Source organism: Cricetulus griseus, chromosome 8 (assembly GCF_003668045.3).
Source record: "Cricetulus griseus strain 17A/GY chromosome 8, alternate assembly CriGri-PICRH-1.0, whole genome shotgun sequence".
Lineage (NCBI taxonomy): Eukaryota > Metazoa > Chordata > Mammalia > Rodentia > Cricetidae > Cricetulus > Cricetulus griseus.
Genome location: NC_048601.1, coordinates 57,181,162 through 57,203,315, shown reverse-complemented (window position 1 = coordinate 57,203,315; position 22,154 = coordinate 57,181,162). Strand labels below are relative to the sequence as shown.

At 47.4% G+C, this 22,154-nt stretch overlaps 1 protein-coding gene across 4 annotated transcripts in view; it reads left to right on the top strand.

Moving 5' to 3' along the window:
- The window catches only part of Dysf (dysferlin), a 199,811-nt gene that overhangs the window by 67,262 nt on the left and 110,395 nt on the right, over positions 1-22,154 (top strand). For 2 of the 4 annotated variants that reach the window (XM_027428543.2, XM_027428542.2), the window contains exons 13-18: positions 1,818-1,944; positions 2,985-3,088; positions 9,321-9,389; positions 9,520-9,563; positions 13,506-13,588; positions 21,239-21,280. In XM_027428543.2, the coding sequence (XP_027284344.1) occupies positions 1,818-1,944; positions 2,985-3,088; positions 9,321-9,389; positions 9,520-9,563; positions 13,506-13,588; positions 21,239-21,280 (469 nt within the window). The remainder of the gene's footprint in view (positions 1-1,817; positions 1,945-2,984; positions 3,089-9,320; positions 9,390-9,519; positions 9,564-13,505; positions 13,589-21,238; positions 21,281-22,154) is intronic. The other 2 variants (XM_027428547.2, XM_027428546.2) reach the window with 1 other exon arrangement.

Below are 22,154 nucleotides of genomic sequence, written 5' to 3'. Positions count from 1 at the left end.
TATCCTTCTCAAAGGTCATGCATGTCTAGTTTTCTTTTGGCGAAAGCCAAGTTGTTCTTTGGACATTCAGTTGTGGCCTGACTTTTCTGCCTGGTGAGATGTGATCATCTTGACCTGTCAGTGAGGCTAAAGAGAGAGGCAGTTTGAGGAAAGAAATGTTTGAATTGGCAATTGTCAGGGTCTTGTGCATTTGAGAAGAGGCTCAGATCCATATGGAGGACAAATGAGGAAGTAGTTAGACTTGAACAGAAAGTTTTTTTTTGTCTTTGATGTTTCTGGGGATTGAACCTAAGGCCATGCACATATTGACTAGCGCACTACCACTGAGCTATATCCCAACCCTCTTTTTACCTTTTATTTGGAGATGTGGTCTCACCAAGTTGCCCAGGCTAGCCTTAATTTGCGGTGTAGCCCAGTCTTTGAATTTGTGAGCCTCTGCCTCAGGCTCCCTCATCAGCGGAGGCTGCACTGTCCAGCAAATGACAGAATCTTGTACTACACATAGAACACCATGTTAGGGTGAAGGCTGTGTGGTTGGGCCATTTTTGTCAAAGTTCTCTGTAGCTACAACCCAAGGGGAGGCATGTGGACTATGCAGGGATTTGGAGCTGGGCAGCTCAGGAGTGGTGAGAGCTGGACATGAAGCAGTCAGTGTCCTGAGACTGAGGAAGGTCGGGGGAGGGTGAAGGGAGGTGAGAGGAGGGCAGCTCAGCCTCTTGAAGGTTGCTGAAGCTGGAGCTAGTACATGGACTAGTCGGGAAACACTCACTGAATCAGCGATACCAGAGAAGTACATCCACGTTACAAAGAGGAGCACGGGCCATCCTACTCTCTCCCCCACTGTGAGTGGGTTTGTGCCTCTCTTCCACCCTGTTCAGCCACCCCTTCTTCACCACCCTCCTTTCTCTCTCCCGTCTTCTGTGCTACAACTTCTTTCTCTGTCCCTGGAACCACACACCCAGTTCTCCTCTTCCAGGAGGCCGGCCCTTTTCCTCCTTTCTTCCAGCCACTCTCACGTCCTTGTAAGCACGTGGAACTGGAGGAGGCGAAGGTTTTCTTCTGACTTGACAAGAGTAACATGAAGAGTGTCTCCCTCATGGACGCTTGCTCCTGATCAAATGTTTTGCTGCAGATGCTGAAGTGGGGTTCAACATGGGGGTCAGGCTGAGTCAGCAATGGGCTGCAACCTTTTCAGTTAGCTTGCTAAGGAGTAGGTTGCTGAACCAGGCTGACCTCACTCTCTCCTCTACCTCCACTGCCTACCTGCCCCCAAGAAGTCACTAGGTGGCACTGTGTTTATCATTATGCGGTGTCACTGCCTTCATTTGCATAGAGGCCTGTTCTTTCTGAAAGGAGTGAGCTCCGTGAGCCTCACTCCACCCTAACTGGGGTGCCTCTCACCCGTTAGCACCATGCTGACTCTGGAGTCACCGGGTCAATACTTGTGTGAGTGAACACATGTCCCTAAAGGTGGAACATCTAACTTAGACCTCTGTAACTACCACGCTACTTCTTAACTGGGGTGGGGGTGGGGCACAGGGGACAGGGGACTCTGTCAGGTTGGTTGGCTTGGATGCCTGCCATGTGCCAGTAGCAACTGTTACTGTTGAAGATGGTCCTCCATGCATCTAGGGTGTGTGTGTGTGTGTGTGTGTGTGTGTGTGTGTGTGTGTGTGTGTCTTGGTTCCCACTGCTCTGTTGAGAGCTAAGCCAACTGAAGGACCAAGAGGCAGCAGGTGCCCAAATTCAGGATGCACCCTTCACTGCAGGGCATGGTGCCAGGGGCTGGTGAGGAGTCCTGTGTGTTTTCTTTGCAGCTGGAGAGGAAAGATCCTTCTGAAGACAAGGAGGACATTGAAGGCAACCTGCTTAGGCCCACTGGTGTGGCCCTTCGAGGAGCCCACTTCTGCCTGAAGCTCTTCCGGGCTGAGGATTTACCCCAGAGTGAGTGTGATTTCCCCTCCTGGAGACCTACAAGAGGCTCCTGCCTTGCTGTTTAAAGCATAGACCCTGGGCCACAGCCCACTTCCTGGGGAAAGGAGAGGCCTGGGCCCTTTCTCAGTGCTTCTATCCCCAGGGACTAACCCCCTCCTCCTTCCCTTCTTCCTGTTGACCTGGCTTCCTCCTGCAGGGTCTGTTAGTGTTACCAATGATATCTGCCTTTTGCTGTCTGGGGGATAATACAAGCCTTTATTTGACACCCCCCCAACAGTGGTATTAGGTTTGAACCTAGAGCCCTATGTTTGCACTCAACAATGAGTGCCACCCTCAGAAGAGCAATCAGGTTGTAAAGGAAAGCAATACATGTAGGTGGGTTTGGGTAGCTTCAGGAGCCTTGAGAGCGACAACTGCCTGGTGGCTCCACTCCAGCTTTCTCTAGCCTGGTCTGGTGGTCTTACGGAGATGGGAAGTCTTAGGCTACACACTGGACCTCTTTTATTTTCTCTTTAAATCAAGATTGGCCCACAGGTGGATCATTGTGGTCATGGCATTAAGGATATGCCATCAGGCACCTGGAGTATTTCCATCCTTCTCCAGATTGCATACTGCTCTTAGTGGTGTGGTGTTTGAATCAGCTCCACAGACAGACACTACATGTGGGCAGGCTCTGAAGCCCAGTGTCAGGGGACAGTGTCAGTTTGGGGAGGGGCAAGTGCTCCTAAGCTGCTGTTTTGGGTCCCTTCTTTATGGAGAGCCTGAACTGATGAGGGATCACAACATGTCACTTTGGTAGTCCTGATACTGCCTGGAGACACAGGGATAGTTGGGTCTGAAGGGGGCTGGAGGCTGGGACAGTGGGGGATGGAGGAGATGGAGGCTATCAGTGAAGGAGGTGATGTGGGACAGTGGGGGCTGGAGGACTTAGCAGGTGGGCAGAGATGGGTATGACACAAGACAGTTGATCCTTGAGGGGGACAACAGACAGGTAGTGACCTGTGTAGAAGAGACATCAGCAAGCAGTGACAGGTGTGTTTCTTCTCCAGTGGACGATGCCGTGATGGACAACGTCAAGCAGATCTTTGGCTTTGACAGTAACAAGAAGAACTTGGTGGATCCCTTTGTGGAAGTCAGCTTTGCTGGGAAAATGGTGAGGAGCAGGCATCTGGGGTGGGGGTGGGGAGGTCAGAGGATAACCTGTGGGATCTGGTTCTCTCCTTCTTTCTCAGGGACTGAACTCAGGTTGGCAGGCTTGGCTCCAAGCACATTTATCTGCTGAGCTATCTTCCTGGCCTCTAAAACATTGTTTGTGCGTATGATCTGTGTGTGTTTGGGCAGGCAAGCCATGGTGTGTGTGTGTGTGTGTGTGTGTGTGTGTGTGTGTGTGTGTGTGTGTGTGTGACCAGAGGATATCTTTGTGGAGTTGGCTTTCTTCTTTCACTGTGGGTTCTGAGGATCGAACAAAGTTTGCCAGGCTATCAAGTCACTTGTCTATGCTCTGAGTCACCTTGTTGATACCCAACTTTTTACATACGTGTGCTCTGATTCTTCTTCTCCCTGCCAAACTTCCACCTGCTTCTGACCTTCTCTATCTGTGGCCCTTTTGAAAAATTTTCCCCCAGGTGCTTTCCTCATAGGAGCCTCCATCATAAGGATGCTGCCATCCAAGGTGGAGTATGTGGGCCAGCCTCTAATCCCCTCTCTTTCTGCTTTCATATCCAAAATGCCAAGTCTAGCTTTCAACCTCAAACCTGTACCGAGGGCCTCCCCAGCCACTGCTATCTCTTTGCAGGAACACACACTAGTCTTTTCATTGCCATTCTCCATTACAGGAGAGCCTATTTGTCCAAATTCTGGAGCTCTCTGGTTGCTTTCTCTGGCATTTCCTTATTTTCCTTGCTCCTGTATTTCCTGGCACTGAAGGTAGCTGCTTACAGTCAACGGGTTTTGCCTGGAGCTCTCCACAGGCCATGTTCCCTACATTGTATTGCAGCACGACAAGAAGCCATAATGCCAAGTGACTTATCCTCTGCCTTCTGATCTAGCCCTTATAAAAGTAAATGCCCTTCTTTGCAATTGACAGTTACTCTTGGAGTGACATCTTGATTCCCTGAGGATGACCCAATGCATTGAGTGTCCACTGACCTCTGCCTGAATAAGTCACTGCTTGGGGTTACCCAGTGCCCATTTTCTTATTTCTAGTCCTCTGTTATATGCAAAATGTGTGATTGCGTGTGTTGCCTGTCCTTAAACATGCACAGAGGCTGAAGGAGGGTGTTGGGTGTCCTGCTCTGTCACTGTGTATGCTTGATACAGGATCACTTACTGAAACTGGAGCCAGGCTGTCAGCTGTTGAGCCCCAGTGATCCTCCTGTTTCCCTCCTCTGCAGTGCCAGGGTTATAGGTGCTTGCAGCCAAGCCTAGCTTTTTACATGGGTGCTGGGGATTTGAGCTCAGGTTCTTACAGTTGTTCAGAGAGCCCTCTTTCCCTCTGAGCCATCCCCAGTTCTCTTTGGACTTTAAAAATATATACATATTTAATTTTTTGAGATTATAGATAGTATAATTACATCATCTCTCCCTTTTCTTTCCCTCCTCCCACAAACTGCCCTCTTTCAAATTCATGGCCTCTACTTTAGATAACCAATCAGTATGCTCTTTCCTTGGAAAGACTATTTATCCCTATCTTGGCATTCCTTAGTTGCCGGTAGTTCTTTGTCTAGGGTTGAAGCCTCGTGGGCTTGCTTCCCCCTTTCCATGTTAGCATGGTGTCACCTTTATTCAGTCATGTTTAGACAGTCACGTTGGTAAGATTTCACAGGTGTAGCTTCTGACGTTCCTAGGAGACACAGTCTCACAGCAAACTCTCCGATCTTGTGGCTTTTATAATCTTCCCACCCCTTTTGTCTGCAATGATCCTGGAGCCCTGGAAGTTGTGTTGTAGATGCCTCAGTTGGGCCTGGACTCCACAACTCTGCATTTTGATTGGTTGTGGCTTTCTGTAATGGATTCCATCTGTTCCAAAGAGAGGTTTCCTTGAGGAGGTTGATTTTGGCTGGCCTAGAACTTGTGTTGGATGAGGATGAACTTTGAAGCTGAGGGTGACTTTGAACTTTTGATCCTCCTGCCTCCACCCCTGGAGTTCTAGGTTTATGTGGTGCTAAGGATTGAGCCCAGGGCCTCATATGTGCTAGGCGAACCCTTTGCTAACTGGGCTAGAGTGTCAGCCTGCCCCTGCCCTGTTGGCAGCCCCTTACACCCAGAGACTCAGGAAAAGTGTCATGGGTCCAGTTACTTCACTTCCCAGATCACTCCCTGGGCGGTGACAATGTTCTCTGCAGATCCTTGAAGCCCTCAGGCAGGCCTTGGTTTGGGCTTGGGTTTTGTGTGGGCTGCTTCAGGGCTGGCTTGCCCAGTGTCAGGATGCATGAAGGAAGGAGGGAAACAATGTTTTCCTGGATATTTGTGCTCCAAAGCCTGAGGATTTGACTTCTCCATTGACAGTTGGGAAAAATCATACCAGCCAGGAAGCTTTTTTTTTTTTCTTTTTTACACAGTTCTATTTGCTTCAGTAGTGGCACCATCGTCTCTACTTCAGGTCACCTGTTTGCCTTGAAGCCCAGACTGAATGCGCTGCATCCCAGTCCCTGGCATCCCACCAGCACCCATCACTATAGGCTTTCACTCTCTGATGCTCTCTGATTTTTCTAGAGCGCTGGCATCCAGGGGTGACTTGGGAGACTAGATAAAACTTAATAAGCACCACCCTGTGGTCCTGCTTGAGAGGGTGGGGGCTGAGCTAACAGGAGTGGGGGGGGCAGCCCGGAGCCCTGTCCTCATTCCATCCTGTCTCCTCTGACCCTCATCCCAGAATCCCCCACCCTCATCCCAGCCTTACCATCCCCCTTCATGACTCTGGCTCTATGTTTTCGTTTTTTGGTTTTTCCTCTTTACATCTACTTGCAAACCCCAAGGCTTTGCCAGTGCCACACTTGGATGTTTCTGCATTTTTGCGTATGGACGCTTGGTGGCACTGTTATCCAAGATGTTTTCAACTACAGTTAGTGAAGGGGATGGTGTGTGTGTGTGTGTGTGTGTGTGTGTGTGTGTGTGTGTGTGTGTGTGTGTGTGTACATTGTATATGTGACAAGGAAAGAGGATGTACTTTAGGGCAGGACAGATGCTTTAGAGTTTTGTCCTGGATCCAAGAATGAAACCCATATATTGTAACGTGGAAAAAAACAAAACAAAACAGAGAAACAAAACAAAACAAAAAACAAATGAAAAGTGTCCACGTGCCTGAGGCGAAACTTGTTTGGTCTGTTCTCTCTGTGGCTCTCCATTTCCTCTTCCCAGTCCTGTGACTGGAAACTGGCTGAAGGGCAGGGTGGCACTTAGCCGTGGCATCTCATGTTATGTATGAGGTCTTTCCTTGATCTCTTCAGGGCCAGGTTTGGGGAGAGAAGAGTGCTTTATGTCTTTAGTTGGAGTTCTCCTGTTTCAATGACTTCAGAGTGTAGGACTGACAGATTTTCTACTTCCCAAGTGTGAAAACAGATAAACCAGTTCCTCGTGAGCTTAATTCAGCTGTTCTGCAACTGGTAAGCGTAGTGTCAACAATGTGTGTTAAACCAGGGCTACTGCACCAGAACCACAAAGAGGAAGGCTGTGTGAGGATCTTAGAGGAAAACGTGCTGAATGAGTTGTAACAACCCCACCCATTTCCTTTAGATGATAACTTGGTAGCCCTGCTTCATTGTTCAGTGTGACTTTGCAGATGCTGTGAGTAGCAAGAACCAGTTCTATGTGAGCAGTTTGGGACAGCCTATTATCTAGCATTTCCTCAGGTTAATATACAGCCCAGCTTGCCACTCGATTAGATGAATACACAACAATGTTTATCTTTTGTATGTATGGATTCTATTTCAGCTTTTTCCTTTCTAATAAATAACCCTGTCAGCATACGGAAATCTTTGTCCATGTTCTGCTTTTCCATACCAAAGTTCCTAGAACCAGAATTATTAAGTCAGAGGTCATGAACTTTCTTGGTAGAGGCTAAAGCAAGAAGCTGTGTTGGTAGGGCCTCCCACTGTGTATATCGAGGAAATTTCTTTCATTTTTATTTAAAATTTATGTTTACTTTTGATTAGATACTTCACGCATCTACTGTATATGGTTAGTCAGTATCTATCTATCTATCTATCTATCTATCTATCTATCTATCTTCCTCTGCTCTGGTCCCCATTCAATAGTCCTCTCCTTTATTCCCTTGCAAGTGAGTTTCTTTCTCCACTTTTTGGTTCCCTTATGTATGTATCAGCAAACGTGACCATGAGTTCTCAGTTTTGAGCTTCCAGTCTAAGTATCTGCACTCAGTGCTCACCGCTCCATCCTTACATTTCTACTTTGTGCTATAAAGTAGAAACAATGCTTGTTTCATTTCCGTGCACAGAGGGTCTCCTCTCTTTTGAAGCTACGTAGTACTCCACTGTGGGTAGACAATTCTTTCTTTAGCCCACCCTCTAATGGTGGATACCTGGCTTGTTCCAGATCCCTGCTAGCTCTAGCCATGCCACAGTAGACAGTTTCACTCTGATCGCACGGGTATTCCTATAGAGAATATTTGGAGGAAGGAATGGCAGATAAAAACAAGTTAGTTTGGTAGCCCCTAGCTGGCTCCCCATGGGAGTCAAACTATTTCATTTCCTGACACTGGCACAATCAAGAGTGTGGTTTTTCTGCAGCCTTGCTGACAGTGGCTATTGGGCTATGGAGGCATTTATAGGTCTGGGGTAGCAGTAGAAACTCTCTGGCCTCCTTCTGGTCCAGCCTTTACATGCTCCCAAACAATGGTGACTGTGTCCCTGCAAATGTCAGTCCTTCTTTACCCACTGCTCTCCCTTCTTCCTCTTTACTTGGCTAACACCCTCTTCTGGCCCACCCTGGCAGCCTTTGGCTGGGCTTTATCCACAGGGAGGAAGGGAAATAGGAACAGGGGCTGGAACTGGATAGATGGGAGCACAGATGAAGCCCTCATCCCAGGGGCCCCAAAGTCCTGGATATAATTAAAATGCTCATTATTGAGATAATGCACTTTAATAAAATTCTTGCTTAGCTTGTGTCAGACCTATAGGAGAAACTTGTTCACTATTGTTAGGAGTGGACTGTCTTGCCTTCCAAACTACTGAGTCTCTTAAAGTTTGCTTTTCATTTGATTATTTTCACATGTGTGTGCTTTGTGTCATGTTAATGTGTGAATGAACACATGTACTTGAGTAAGTTTGTGTCACCCTCAATAACCTTATTTATAAAATAAGGTTAATTATAAAATAAGGTTAAATAAATTAACCTTATTTTATTTTTTTTGAGACAGGGACTCTCTGTTATGTAGCTCTGGCTGTCCTGAAACTTACTCTGTAGAGCAGGCTGTCCCTGAACTCACACAGATCCACTTGCCTCTGCCTCCCAAGTGCTGGGATTAAAGGCGTATGCTGCCGCCAACCCCAGCCTTTCACCATAGGTTTTGAGACACAGTCTCTCACTGAACCTGGAACTGGTTAGACTGCCTATGCAGGGAGCCCTAGGGTTCTTCCTGCCTCTGCTTCCTAAGAGCTGTGATGATAAGTGTGTGCTAGCATGCCTGGCTTTTACATGGTTTTGGGCATAGAACTTGAGTTTTTGCTCTTTTGTGGCAAGGATTTTATTCACTAGGACATCTCCCCAGCCTTTGAAACTGAGTCTTTCCTTCTTCCCCATGTGTGGGTGCAGACTGCCCTGGGACATCATGGGCACTGCCAAGGAGCCCCTGGATTGGGACACTTTCCATTCTTGATGTGTTTCTTGTTTGTAACAAGCCCAGTCCTTCAGGTAGCATTTTTCTGAGGCAGGCTGTGGCTTCAAGGTTCCCTCCCTCCCTCTCTTCCTTTCTTCCTTCCTTTTTCTTTTTTTCCCATTGGGAATTGAACGTAGGGTCTTGTTCATGTTGGGTGAGTGGTTTACCACCATGTACCTCCCCAGTGGTTTATGGAGTTTGTATCTCCACTGAATTCTGTTTCTCTCTTAGGTGCTGTTGTGTAGGCCTGAGCACCTGGCCTTAATGGGAGTGGGGGCAGGGGTGTGTCCAGTCAGAGCTGTAGGTTTAGGACAATGAGACTATGGCATTTGCACCAGCCACCACATTCCTGGGTCTTATCTTCCTTTGAGCCTTGTCTATATAGACTTTCCCTGCATCAGAGCCTGCCACAAAAGGCCCTGAGATCCGGGGTCTCAGGACCAGCTATAGGAGCAGCTAGTGTGACAGAGAATGAATTCTGGGTGGTATGGTCACCACAAATCTCAGACTCCACACAGAGTCCCATACCCCAACCCTCTATGTCTCCTAGCTCTGCAGCAAGATCCTGGAGAAGACAGCCAACCCTCAGTGGAACCAGAATATCACATTGCCCGCGATGGTGAGTGGCCCTTAGTGGGACTCAGTACTTCTTGGTCCCCCAGTCCTGCTGGCATCCTTGGCTTTTGCTCAGTGAGGGAGTTGCTTTCTTCTAAAACTCTGTTCTCATCTAGCTTCCCTTCCTTCCCCAGTTTCCCTCTATGTGTGAAAAAATGAGGATTCGTGTCATGGACTGGTGAGTTCCGGGTCCTTGAGGGGATTGTCTCCAGGTTCCTTGGGTCTGTCATTTTCATGCACCTGGGCTGCTGCTGTGACAGAGGGTGAATGTGTCAAGCCAGGCTATGAGGGCTATGGGCATTTATGTGGCAACCAGGAGCTGGGATGTGACACTGACTAAAGGTAAGGAGACCACAGCCAGGAGGCAGTGAGGAGTTAAGCTCTGGGGGCTTCCTGAGGAGTCGCTTTGACAAGTCATTGGTAAGAGCCACATACAAGAGGTGGAAACCAAACCAGCCACTCTGTCTCTGTGGATGGAATGGAAGAAAAGCCCCCACGCTGGGGGTGTGGGTTATATTGTCTGAATAGGGGTCATTGTTGTGAGCGTTGAGTAGGTCAGGACAGTAGTCTTAGAATCTTAGCACTTGTTGATCACTAGTTTGTAGGCCAGGGCTGTGTCCAGTGAGCACTTTCCACATGTATGAGTTTATCTGAGTCTCGACAAGGTGGCATGGTCCTACTTCACAGAGGAAGGCACAGGGAGGGAAAAACCAAATAACCTGTCTGAGGTGACAGTTCAGATGTCACTGAGACCTGATGTGAATCCCAGCCAGAGCTGGAACTTTTATCCTCCTGACCATGCTGTCTCTCAGTAGCAGCAAGGAGGTGACCTCTCTCACACTTGAGGGGACATCAGGGCCCACGCTCCACAAACTCAGAACCCTAGGCTTTCCACAAAGAGCAAGCTGTCCTTTCTCTGCCCCCAGAAGTCCTGGTCATGTGGCTCCCTGGCCATTCTCCTTTAGTTGCATGCCCATGGCACCCCCAACTAGGAGGATAATGAGAGACCAGGGGAAAAACCCCAGGCCGCAGAGCCATTAAAGTGTGTGCCAGTTCCCCAGGCCTAAAGAAAACAGATTGAGAGAATTAGAGGGAAAGGAGTGTGGGCAGGGGGCAGGGAGAGGTCCTGAGGTCCGCCACGGCTGGTATGAGCCTCTGGGAAGGGGAAGCGGTTTGGTGGAAAGGTACACTTTGCATTCCCAGAGCCATCTCTGCATGTCAGCTGGCAATGACTGTGTTGTGTTGACTGGGACAGCCCGGTGTGCATGTGTGTGCGTGCATGCATCTGTGTGGATGCATGTGGGTGCGGCTGGCCCATGGATTGTGGCTGTGCCTGGCCAGGCTCCCTTGGAGCTGTGTCAAAGCTATCAGCATACTGTACAATCCAAACACATTACGGAATCTGGTGGCTGCATCTCTGGCTTAGGTTGAAGTGGCACTTTTATTGTGAGTCTATTTTGAGACTTGCTGTTTTCCAAAAGCAAGCCCTAAGCCCCAAAACCCAGCTCTAGGCCAGAAAGTATGCCACCACTGGAAGTTTCTATGCAGAAAGCCTTTCTTCCCAGAACACACAGATGAACTTCTGCTGTCACCTGGCTCTTAGAAATATGGTGCAGTCTATGTGGCTCTGTAACTTAATCTTTCATTTGAGTCTTTAAAAATTCCCCTTTCATTAAAAAACAGAAATCCCTCAGGGCTGGAGAGATGGTTCAATGGTTAAGAGTGCTTACTGTTCTTGTAGAGGATTAGGGTTTGGTTCCCAGCACCCACAATGCGCAGCTCATGACTGTCTCTAACTCCAGTTTTTGTTTGTTTGTTTTGCCTTTTGGCTTCTGTGGGTAACTACACTTATGTGGTGCATGTAAACTTGTTCAGGCAAACACACATAGACATCAAAAATACAACACACCCTTTCAAAACACCTCCTCAACAGAAGCCACCTCCATAGAAACAACAAACCAGTCTTATTCTCCTCCCTATTTAGACAAGGCCCGAAGTCAGAACCCCTGTCCTCTTTAAGGGATGAACTTAACAATGTTTGAAAACACATCCAGTTTGCTTAGTGTCTTTGAGACACTGGGTTAGATTCCCGTTAGGGCAAAAAGAAGCCAAGAGAGGGACATATGCTGTCAGGCATTGGTGCTGTCACCTCCGGGAAGTTCTCATGTACCAGGAACCATGATCCAGATCCAGGCTGCCAGGTCACTCATTCTTCCTCATGTAGTTCCTGTCAGAGGGAGGCTTCAAAGGTCAAACCTCGATCCCCTTTCTGGGAAACCTAAAGGGGAAGGAAGGATAGAGACTGGGGCATTGCATGGGGTTAGGGTTAGGAGGAAAAGGAAATCAGCATGCCTTTGGTGTCTTTGGAAGTGGTGGGGGACAAATGTGCCATGGCCACAGTGCTCACAGTGGGGAAAGAAGCCCCAGGAAAACCAAGAAGAGGCTTGGAAGTGTACCAGAGAACCCAGGCTGGCATGCTGACCACTGCTGGAACTATGGATCTGTCCCTTGAATCGAAAGTTGTTCAGCACCCATGACCTTTTCCCCCTTGGAAGGCTGGATCCTTCTCTTCTCATACAAAAATGTCTCCTGACATGGCCATCCATGCTCTGGGGTCAAGCCATTAGGTGGAGAAGCCCAGGTTCACCTTCCAGGTCAGGGCTCTGAATTCCACACAATAAGTTTTTTTGGCCTCAGAGCTCGGTCTCTCAGTCTCTGAGGTGTGTGTGTGTGTGTGTGTGTGTGTGTGTGTGTGTGAGAGAGAGAGAGAGAGAGAGAGAGAGAGAGAGAGAGAGAGAGAGAGAGAGAGAGAGAGAAAGGTATATGTGGGCATGCAGGCAATGGCAGGCATGTGGAGGCCAGAGGACAGCTTTGTGGAGTTCATTGTCTTCTTTCACCTGTATTTGGTTCCCAGTGATCAAACTGAGGTCACCTGGCTTTCAAGGCAAGAGCCTCACCAACCCTCTGATAACTGATTATCTCGACATCAGCAGCCTCAACTGAAGCTGGGACTCATTGTAGAATATACCTGCTAGGACTGATGAGGGGGTCCTGAGAGCTAAGTAATGGGGTCCCTTTATTGATTGATAGATTGAGTGTGTGTGTGTGTGTGTGTGTGTGTGTATGCGCGCATGTGTGCGCATGCATGTGTGTATGCCAGATGTCAAATCCTCAGTTTTTCTCTGCTTTAGTTTTTGAGGTCAGGCGTCTCATTAGCCCTGCAGCTTGTGATTGAGACCAGACTGGCTGTCCAGCGAGCCTTGGAATCCTCTCAGCCATGCACCACACCTGGCTTTTTACATGAGTGCTGGGGTTCAGACAGTGGTGACACAGGAGCTATGGAGCCAGCATTAGTGATTGCAATTTGTTATCTAGGAGACAGGTGTGGGAGTCAAAGGCAGGACCTGCATGGGATGCTGTGGGCTAGCAGGTTCCGTTTCCCAGAGAGCCTACCTACAGGTCCCTGCACTGCCTGGGATGGGAGAAGTCTTCCTCTAAGAAGGCAGGAAAGGGGACTTCCTGACTGTGCCAAGGAGCATGACACCTGAGTGGGAATTGGGGTGACAGTACTGGCTCTGCTCCCCCACCCTGGCTGACAGGGGAAGGGCCTTCATGCCTCTGCACCTGTTTGCTCATTCCATAGAAGGTGTTAAAGTACTTGGTCTCTGAGCAGCTGTGACGCTCCTTTGGGACATGGCTGTCACAGCTAGAGTCTCTCTACACAAGGCATTGTACACCAACACTACTCCCTGCCATGGCCTCAGAGATGGCTTCTTGGATCTTGACATTTCTTGGGTGCCCAGGACCATTTGGGACTGGAAACTGCTCTTCCCCAGCAACCTCCTGCCTCTTATCCTGCCTGCCTCTGGCCTCCCCTGTCAACCTGGGCTGGTGGCCCCATGTAAACCAGGTGATACAGAATTGAAAACTGTCAAGATGAACAAGTTGGCTCTCAAGGTGTCTTTAGCAAGCTCTTTTTCTAGTCTCTTTCCTCCTGGGGTTCCCAGGTCTTAGTAGAAGACTGGACCCTTAGCAATGTGTTACCAAGGTCAATTCCTTCTTGAGTGGGCTGTGTGCTGCATCCGTCTAACTTCATGCCTTATTTCCATCCTTGTACTAGGGACCGCCTCACTCACAATGATACTGTTGCCACCACCTACTTGGGTATGTCGAAAATCTCTGCCTCTGGAGGAGAAATAGAAGGTATGTCCCACTTGCTCTCTGCTTGCCTGTCCCTCCTCACTATCTTACACCTCAAGATTTGGGAGCCTGCAGGCTAAGGAAGATTGTAGGGCCTCTGCAATCCGTTTTCTGGTGATAGCTCACTTACAGGCATTTAGGGTGCTACACTCTGAGTGGGGGTACACACTGGATAGTCCAAAGGGGTCCCCTCAGTCCTGCTGGGGGAACCACTTGCTCGGTTCTACCCTGGCCATGAGTGCCCAGTGATTCTTGTTTTTCAATAGATTTCGTTTGTCTGCTAAAATGTAACCCATTGTCAATTGTAAATTATTAACTAGTGATCTGAAACAAGACTGACGTTTACCTATGAGACACCCTTCAGGTCATCATCTGCAGGCAAGAACGATATCCTGAGCTTCCTGGGAAACACACACATGCCACACACATGTGCCTGTACATACATACCCACAACATGAAACCTACCCATATACATTAACATGAGTTATTTGATCATTGCTTTTTGTCTCTTGGCAATATTAGAGTAAGTTCTTTTCTTGTGATTAAGTATTCTTCTAGAACACTTTTTTTTTTTTTTTTTCGGTAGGATTGAACCCAGGGCCTTGTATATGCTAGCTGAGCACTCTATCCACTGAATTACATCCCTAGTCCTTAGAATACAATTGTAATAAATATATGTTCCATTGTGAGTGTACATAATCAAATGAGTTAGTTAATATGGAGTATTCAGGCATCTTCTGGTTTTCCCTACCTTACCACTAACTGCAATGAGTGTTTTTATAGCTGAGTTCCATGCTGTACATAGCTACAACAACAATAACAACCACCACCACCGGTCTGGAAAGATGGCACAGAAGTTAAGACCATCTGCTGCTCTTGCAGAGGGTCAGGGTTGGTTCCCAGCAACCACGCTAGGCTGCTCACAACTGCCTGTAACTTCAGTTCCAGGGACCTGACGCCCCCTTCTGGCTTCTGAGGGTACCTGGATGTATTTAGTGCACATATAATATATATACGCAGGAAAATACATAAACATAAAACAAAACAAAATTAGGTTGTGCTGTTGGGGATCAAATTCAGTGCCTCAAACATGCTGGGCAAGTGCTCTACCACTGAGCTGCACCCCTGCTCTCAAGTTGCCTCTCACACATATGTCTAAAGTCAAGCTGTCACAGGGTTTTAGCACTTCTCCAGCTTTCTGTCAGTACTGAAGTTGCCTGTTGAGAAGGTCAAACTAGTTTATACTCAGGAACTTCAACACTGGAGTTGGGAGTGGTGATGCATGCCTGAAGTTCCACCACTGGGGAGGTGGAGGCAGGAAGATCAGGAGTTCAAGGTCATTCTCAGCTACAAAGTGAACTTGAGGCTTGTCTGGGCTACAAGAGACCCTCACTCAAAAGATCAAATCAACCAATCCAAACTACAGCAAAATTCCAAAGCAGTAACAAGAGAATTTTGTTAATTTGAAGGTAAAAATGATTTTTTTCATTTAATTGAGACTTAGAGAAGTGGGCCAACTATGTACATTTTGGACTTTTGGCATATGTATTCTATACAATATATATTATAGTTATTCTGCTATAAACATACTCCTGGGCTGTATTTCTGATGGTATGTTCATCTTTTTCTTACTGTTCTCTATGACTGTGAGCACTGATTTTGAGATTTCTCACAAGTAATTCTTATCAGTTATATTTGAATACTTTCTGACAGATGAAATTAAATTTCATTTTCATGTAACCAAACCTGCTAATCTCTTACTTAGTAAGACAGCGAACTACCATCACATCCTCCTCAAAAATTTTTTTTGGTGATGTCAGCAATGTGTTTTGACTGATCTGTTTCTGACATCTCCAAATGTCATCTTTCTCACTTCCTAAATTCTGCAGTGCCTCTTGAGTTCAGCCTTGATTTTCTACCGTCTTCAGTTGCTCTTCTTATTAATGCTTGCCTCTGGTATCTGGGTTATGGCTGCTCTGTAAAATTAATCGGAAAGATTTAAAGTCTTCTAACATCTGGGAATAGTTTATATGACATAGAATGTAGTCTTTTGAGGGTTTGAAATAATTCACCCATAAAACCATGTGGGCTTGGTGCCCTTTCTGAGTGGGTGTAGGGATGGCTCTTTATAAACTTTTCAGTTTCTCTTGTGATCATTGCTATTTTTAGGTTATTACTTTTGTGCTTGTCAATTTTGATAATTTATATTTTCCTAGAAAAAATAAGTATTATGTTGAGGCTTTAAAATATGATTCCAGTGTTTCTCACAATGACTTCTAAAATTTAGGCACTTTCTTCTAACTGTGCTGTTTCTTCTTTATTGTGTTTGAATTTTCTTCTTTGCCCCTCAATTAGCTGTTCAGCCTCTAAAACAAAAATTTCACTGGATATTTCAGTTTTGGGCTCCTTAGCTCTGTTTAGACTTATTTTATTATTTACTTGTCAAAAATTTTAACTAGCTTATGTTTATTTTAAAGTTTTCTTATTTAAATAACAAAAAGTTTGGTTTCTGCTTTGTAGGCCAAGTATAAATATTTGGCAAACCTCAAAGTTTTTTTTAACCTTTTTTTCTTTGTGAGTTGAGTCTCATGTAGTCCAGACTAGTCAGACTAGTCTTGAACTTGTTATATTGACAAGGATGACCTTGAGCTCTGGATCCCCCTGCCTCCACCTTTCAAGTATTGGTGTTCTGGGACACAAGTGTGTAGCCTCATACCTGGGTCATGTGATGCTGGCGAAAGAACTCAGAATTTTGTGCATGTGAGGCAAGCACTTTGCCAAATAAACTACATCCAAATCTTTATCTAACTTCATTTTTAAAGCTTATTTTCCCCTTTCAATATGTGATAACCTTTGGATTTGTTTTGGTGTATTTTCTGAGAAAAGTCTTGTTTGTTTCCTGTGTGGGAATCTGACTGGATTCTGGATGCATCTAGAAGATTCTGGTCAGGAACATTTATCTGTAAGTTCCAAGAAACAGTTTACTGGGTGATCCTGCTGTGTGAACGTCTCTGAGTGTGTTCACACAAACTGAGACCACATGACATCGCTATGGGTCCACCATCGTACTAGAAGCCCATGGTCATCCAGGACACTTTTTAGAAATTCCTGGTTGAGTTTTTTTCTGACATAGAGGTCTTGAGTTGAATGACTATTATTCTAGCCTCTGCTGAAGACATTTGAAGGTGGACGGGGTAGTGCTGAGAACTCGGCAGCCAGCCAGGGCTCAAGTTCTTTGTAAGTGGGGGAGTCACTCGATCTCCTCTCTATAAAGTGGGGCTCCGTGGCCTCTTCCCTCTTAGGGACCCAGTAAATTACCCACTTGCAGCTCCTCTGGTGTCTGGTATTCAGTGGTCAGAGGCAGCCAGGTGTTCACATCATTATCTCACTCAAAGTATCATCCACTCGCTCGCATTTTTCAATTCTGCTCCTCTTTGCCACAGTCTGTCTCCCCACAGAAGCTATTCCAAAAGGCTGCATCCCTTGTCTTCTTGCCTGAGTGTGGGAACCCCAAACTATAACTTGTAGCATTCAAATGGAGGCTCTCCTTATCCTTATGGCTGTGCCACTCACTTTCTAATGAGATGTGCTCAGCAAGGGCATTTGCACAGACAGGCCAGGGTCTCTGTATGTCTCTGCCACTCTGCAGCTTTGGTGATTCATGTGCCTCATTCCCAGTGCTCTCCCATCTTAACTTTTCTGAAACATATTTCAAAATAAATTTTTTTTGAGACAGAGTCACACTTTGTAGCCCTGGCTGGCCTGGAACTTGAAACCCCTCTGATGTCTGATGTACAGTGATCAGAGGAAGCCAGGCTGGCCTTGAACTCCTAGAGATCTGTCTGCCTCTGGCTCCTGAGTGCCTGGAAATATATATATATATATATATATATATATATATATATATATATATATAATTATTATTATTTTAAAGGAAGGGTCTCATGTGTCCCAGACTGGCCCTGATCTCACTGTGTGTCTAGGATGACTTTAAACTTCTGATCCTCCTGTTTCTGGTCCCCCAAATGTTGGGGTTACAGGCACGTACTACCATGCTGGTTTATGTAGTGTGGGAGATTGAACTCAGGGCTTCAGGCATGCTAGGCAGGTATTGTACCAGCCGAGTTATATCCCCAGAGGTGTCTAGTGCTGATCTTCCATCCTGACTTCATCACTGATGCCTTGAGTGTCCAACACACACAGACATACTTCTAGAAGGTTCTGCTATTGGGGAGTGTTCTCCCCTCCCCTCATACTCCTAGGGTGTAGTCCCCCACAGGGAGCTGGTTAGGGGGTTGGTGAAGTGCTGCTTTGCACATACAGGCAGAAGAACCGAGACAGTGTCTTAACGTGGTGATACCAAGGCCACCCTGTATGTCATGAGTCTTCTTCAGTTTCCAGACTTGGAACTGTCTCTGTCTCTGAATACAGGAATTAATGGTGGTCAAGGTACAGTATGACACTTTTGAGTATTTTTTGGGGAAGTTTCTGATATGATACCCCTGTGTCTGTCCTCAGCAACCTGATGTGAGGTTAGACACTCCCGCAGCCCTAGCAGCCTTCATTTTTGGTGTGATTTTGGCCTTCTTTTGATTGTTATTTATTTATTTATTTATTCACTTACTTGCTTATTGCACTGGGAATTAAATTTAGGGCCTTGGGCATGCTTGGCAATTACCTACCACTGTGCCATGTAACCAGCCTTCTATCACCCTGGTTTAATGAGGTGAGAAAGTTGTTTCCATGGTCAATAGATGGCGCCCAAGTCATGAGCAATCCAGTGTGGAGTTCAGGGGTGGAGTCAAAGGCAGGACCATTGACTGTTCTTGCACCCAGCTAACCACTTCTGGAATGTACAGCAAAATAGCTAGAACAATGTGACAGCAGAGTTAATCAAAATGGGTTATTCTTTGGGACTTCCCAGGTTCTCTGAGGTTCCTGCCAATAGAGGTGGGTTCCTTTCTCAGGCAGAAGATCTGTCTAGTCTGTAAGATATCACTTGCCTTTCTCCTAGCTATGTTTCTTTCTCCAGCTCCGAAGCCCTGCTTGGAACATATCCCTGCCACTTTCCCCCCTTCCCCTTTGTATTTTTTCTTAACTGTGGTGGGATGGCACACTACCTTATTCTCTTGTGTCTCCCAAAACACACTGTACTATAAGAACTGAGTCTGGGCTCAGAATGAAGCCCAGCTTAGCCAGCATGTAGAAAGTTCTGGGTTCCCTTCCCAGCATTGCATAAACAGGGCATGGTGTCATGTCCCTGGTAGCCCAGTGCTTGGGTGGTAGAGTTGGAAGGATCAGAGGTTCGAGATCATCTTTGGTTATATAGTATGAGACCCACCTCAGCTAACTAGTAGAGACAGTGTCTCAAAACAACAACAAACCAATCAAACAAAACCCACTTCTGTCTCTCTCTCCCTATCTTGAGGTTCCAGATGATTTGGTTCAGTCTGGAATTGGAGTTTTGTTTTTGTGTTCTTGTGTTTGTCTCTGGTAAGGACAAGACCTAACACTACCTCCTAAGCACCTCGGCCCACAAGTTTGCCTGGGCACACTGAAGTATTCTTTGGACCCTGTGCGCCAGTGCATTAAGGGAAGGCTTTGTTTTCATTAAAAATTTGGAGTGTGCACTCTCCTTAGATGTGGCAGTTCTTTTGAAAGGTGGTAGGCGTGTGGGACCTGTGACACTTGCGGGCACCTTTGACACCTTCACCCATATGCACATCATACTACAGAACAGCCCTGAGAAAACCAAAGTTGTCTTTGGACTATGGATGACAGTGAATTTCCCAGCAATCTCTCCTTTCCCCTCCTGCCTGGCCCAGGCGGGTGTCAGGCAGCCAAAGCCGTGGGCTTGGGGCTCTGCCGAGCCTTGGGAGCTGGCAGAACTGGCTGAAGGTAATGGCTTGGCTTCTCCAGGGTACACACATGTCCCCAGGGACTGCCTGCTGAGCTGTGACTTGTGGCTGGCAGCCTGAGTCCCTTCCAGTTCACCCAGGTGAGGGAGCTGGGCTTCACTCTCACAGTGAAAACCTGGGCGTGTTCATTTGGGACTTGGGCTTCCTTGGGCCCAGTTCTCCACGCTCAGGGAAAACACAGCGAAACACTTGTGTTTTGGCAGAAAAGATGGCCAGGGCTAAATAGAGGCTTTGTGTGGGGTGGCTTCTCTGCTCACCCTGCCCTTGACTTTATGAGCTGTCTGCAGACACAGGGCCGAGAACCTGGGGTGAACCATGGCATCGGAGACTTGTGACGTGTTCTCAGTTGGGAAGCACTGGCTTAAGACGTCAGCAGGGCCATGCCAACGCCCACTATTATATCCACTTATGGTTCCTAAATGAACAAATATGCAATTGAGCAAGGAGGTCTGTGCCATTCTTCCAGCCACCAGCAGCAGGTGTTGGCTAGCTGGCTAGTGGGACTGGTGGAGAATTGTCTCTGATTGGCTGCCAGATTAAAAAGTCAGTCTCTGGCAAGAAGCACACAGGGTCACATCTCTGGCCCTGGCTTCATTAGTTAAAGATATCAGGCTCCTCCTGCTGAGCGTCATTTGGAAGGAGCTTAAAGTAGAATCTGGGGACCATGGCTATGCCTGTGCAGGTCACCCTGCCAGGCTGAGAGCTCTCCCATGCCAGGGACAACTCCTATAGGTAGGAAAATCTTCACAGGGCACAGTCTGTCACACCAATTCTTGCCAGCCAGTAGTGGGAGCTGAGGCTTGACTGCAGGGGTGTAAGGGCCAGCTCAGGGCCTTGCCCTCTTTGGGCCTTTGGCCTCACTTCTCCAGCCCTGCCTTTACCCACAGACTCCCATATCTGTAGCTTATTCTTCCTCCACACCCCTTTTGTGAGCCTTCCAGGGGTGTCCAACCTGCATTCCCTGGGCCATGTTGAATGAAGAATTTCCTTGGGCCACATTAAATCCAGGGTGTCCAAGCCACAGTCTTGGGGTTATGAGGGAACAAATACATTTATTTTGAATGAAACTGCAGAATGATAAGTCATTCTGGGTTGCATGTTTATAGAACGTCCTCTGGCAGCTCCTTGAACCCATTCTGAATCTGTGGGTAAAGAAGAGGGTTAAACATTTTATTACTATGCATGTGAATATATATGTGCTGTGCATGTGTGTGTGTGTGCATGTGCCAGTGGACAACATCTGTCTCTTATCTTCCCTGGGTCTGGCTGATGCTACAAGCCAGACCCAGGTGGCTTCTGTTGAGAAAAAAGTCTGTTGCAATACTAGAAACTCCCACCAGGTGGAGATGTTGTGCCTTGAATGGCCTTGGCTGAGTGCGCTGGGGCCCAAGTGTCAATCTGATGTTTGGAACCCAGGGTGTTTGTTTGTGCACAATGATTCTTTCGTGTTTCCCTTTTCATGTTTCTTCCTCTGTATCATTACTTCTAATTTACCTGCATATAATGTAGAAAAAGTACATTTTTTTCTGTGTGTTGTCTCTTGAGTATGTTGAATGGAGGTTCAGGTCACAGAGGTGCTGGGAGCTGGTGGGAGTTGGGGGGCAAGGTGTGTACCTTCCTTTGTTGTACACTCACAGTGTCTGTCTGCCAGCTCTCCATCCAGGCTCCTGTTCATGTAACCATTCTCCACCAAGCCACATCCATCCTAACCCCTTTCCATTTCTTTATGCTTCAGAGGAGCCGGCAGGTGTACTCAAGCCTCCGAAAGCCACTGACCGTACGTTGCTGTCATCTAGGGGACCATGAGGGGATGGGACCTTGGGGCTTCTGATGGAGGGGAATTTTCTGACTTTCATGAAGGGAACTGAGCTGCAGCCAGGCCCCTGGGTTGACCACTGGCAAGACTCAGCACCCGGGTAACTGATGCCTTGAGGCCAATTCCTCTAGCTCCCCCAGACCTTTCTAAGGCCAGTTCCTCTAGCTCCCCAGACCTTTCTAAGGCCAGTTCCTCTGGCTCCCCAGACCATTCTAAGGCCAGTTCCTCTAGCTCCCCCAGACCTTTCTAAGGCCAGTTCCTCTAGCTCCCCCAGACCTTTCTAAGGCCAGTTCCTCTAGCTCCCCAGACCATTTCTAAGGCCAGTTCCTCTGGCTACCCCAGACCATTTCTAAGCTTGTTGCCTCGTGAATGCTTCCACCATGGGGGACCATGGTGGGCCAGGGGAATTGTGAAGTATCTCAGTGATCTGGAGTTGGCTAGGGGAATGAGAAATGCTTGACACATGATTCACAAGGTAAACCATAACTGTGATGACTGACTCAGCAGTTAGTAGTGTTCCTCCGAGTCCCGTCATCCCATGGCCTCCCCCTTTGCCAAGTTCTGTCTGCTCTGAGGGCTGGAGGAGGAAATATGTGGAAAGGTGATGGGCAGGCTAGCTCCAGCTGCCCACACCTCCCTGCACTGTCTCAGTGGCATGGCTTAGAGTGTACAGCCACATGGCCCGCTGAAGAGGTCTCCGTGGAAGCTCTTTTCTCCCTGTGTCTGACCTGGCTCGTCCTTGTGTGGACAGAGACACACAGACAGCCCTGATGATGGTTCTACCTTGAGCATTTTGGAAGTGTCCTGTGAAAGGGACAACCTGCCTTTGCAGGGT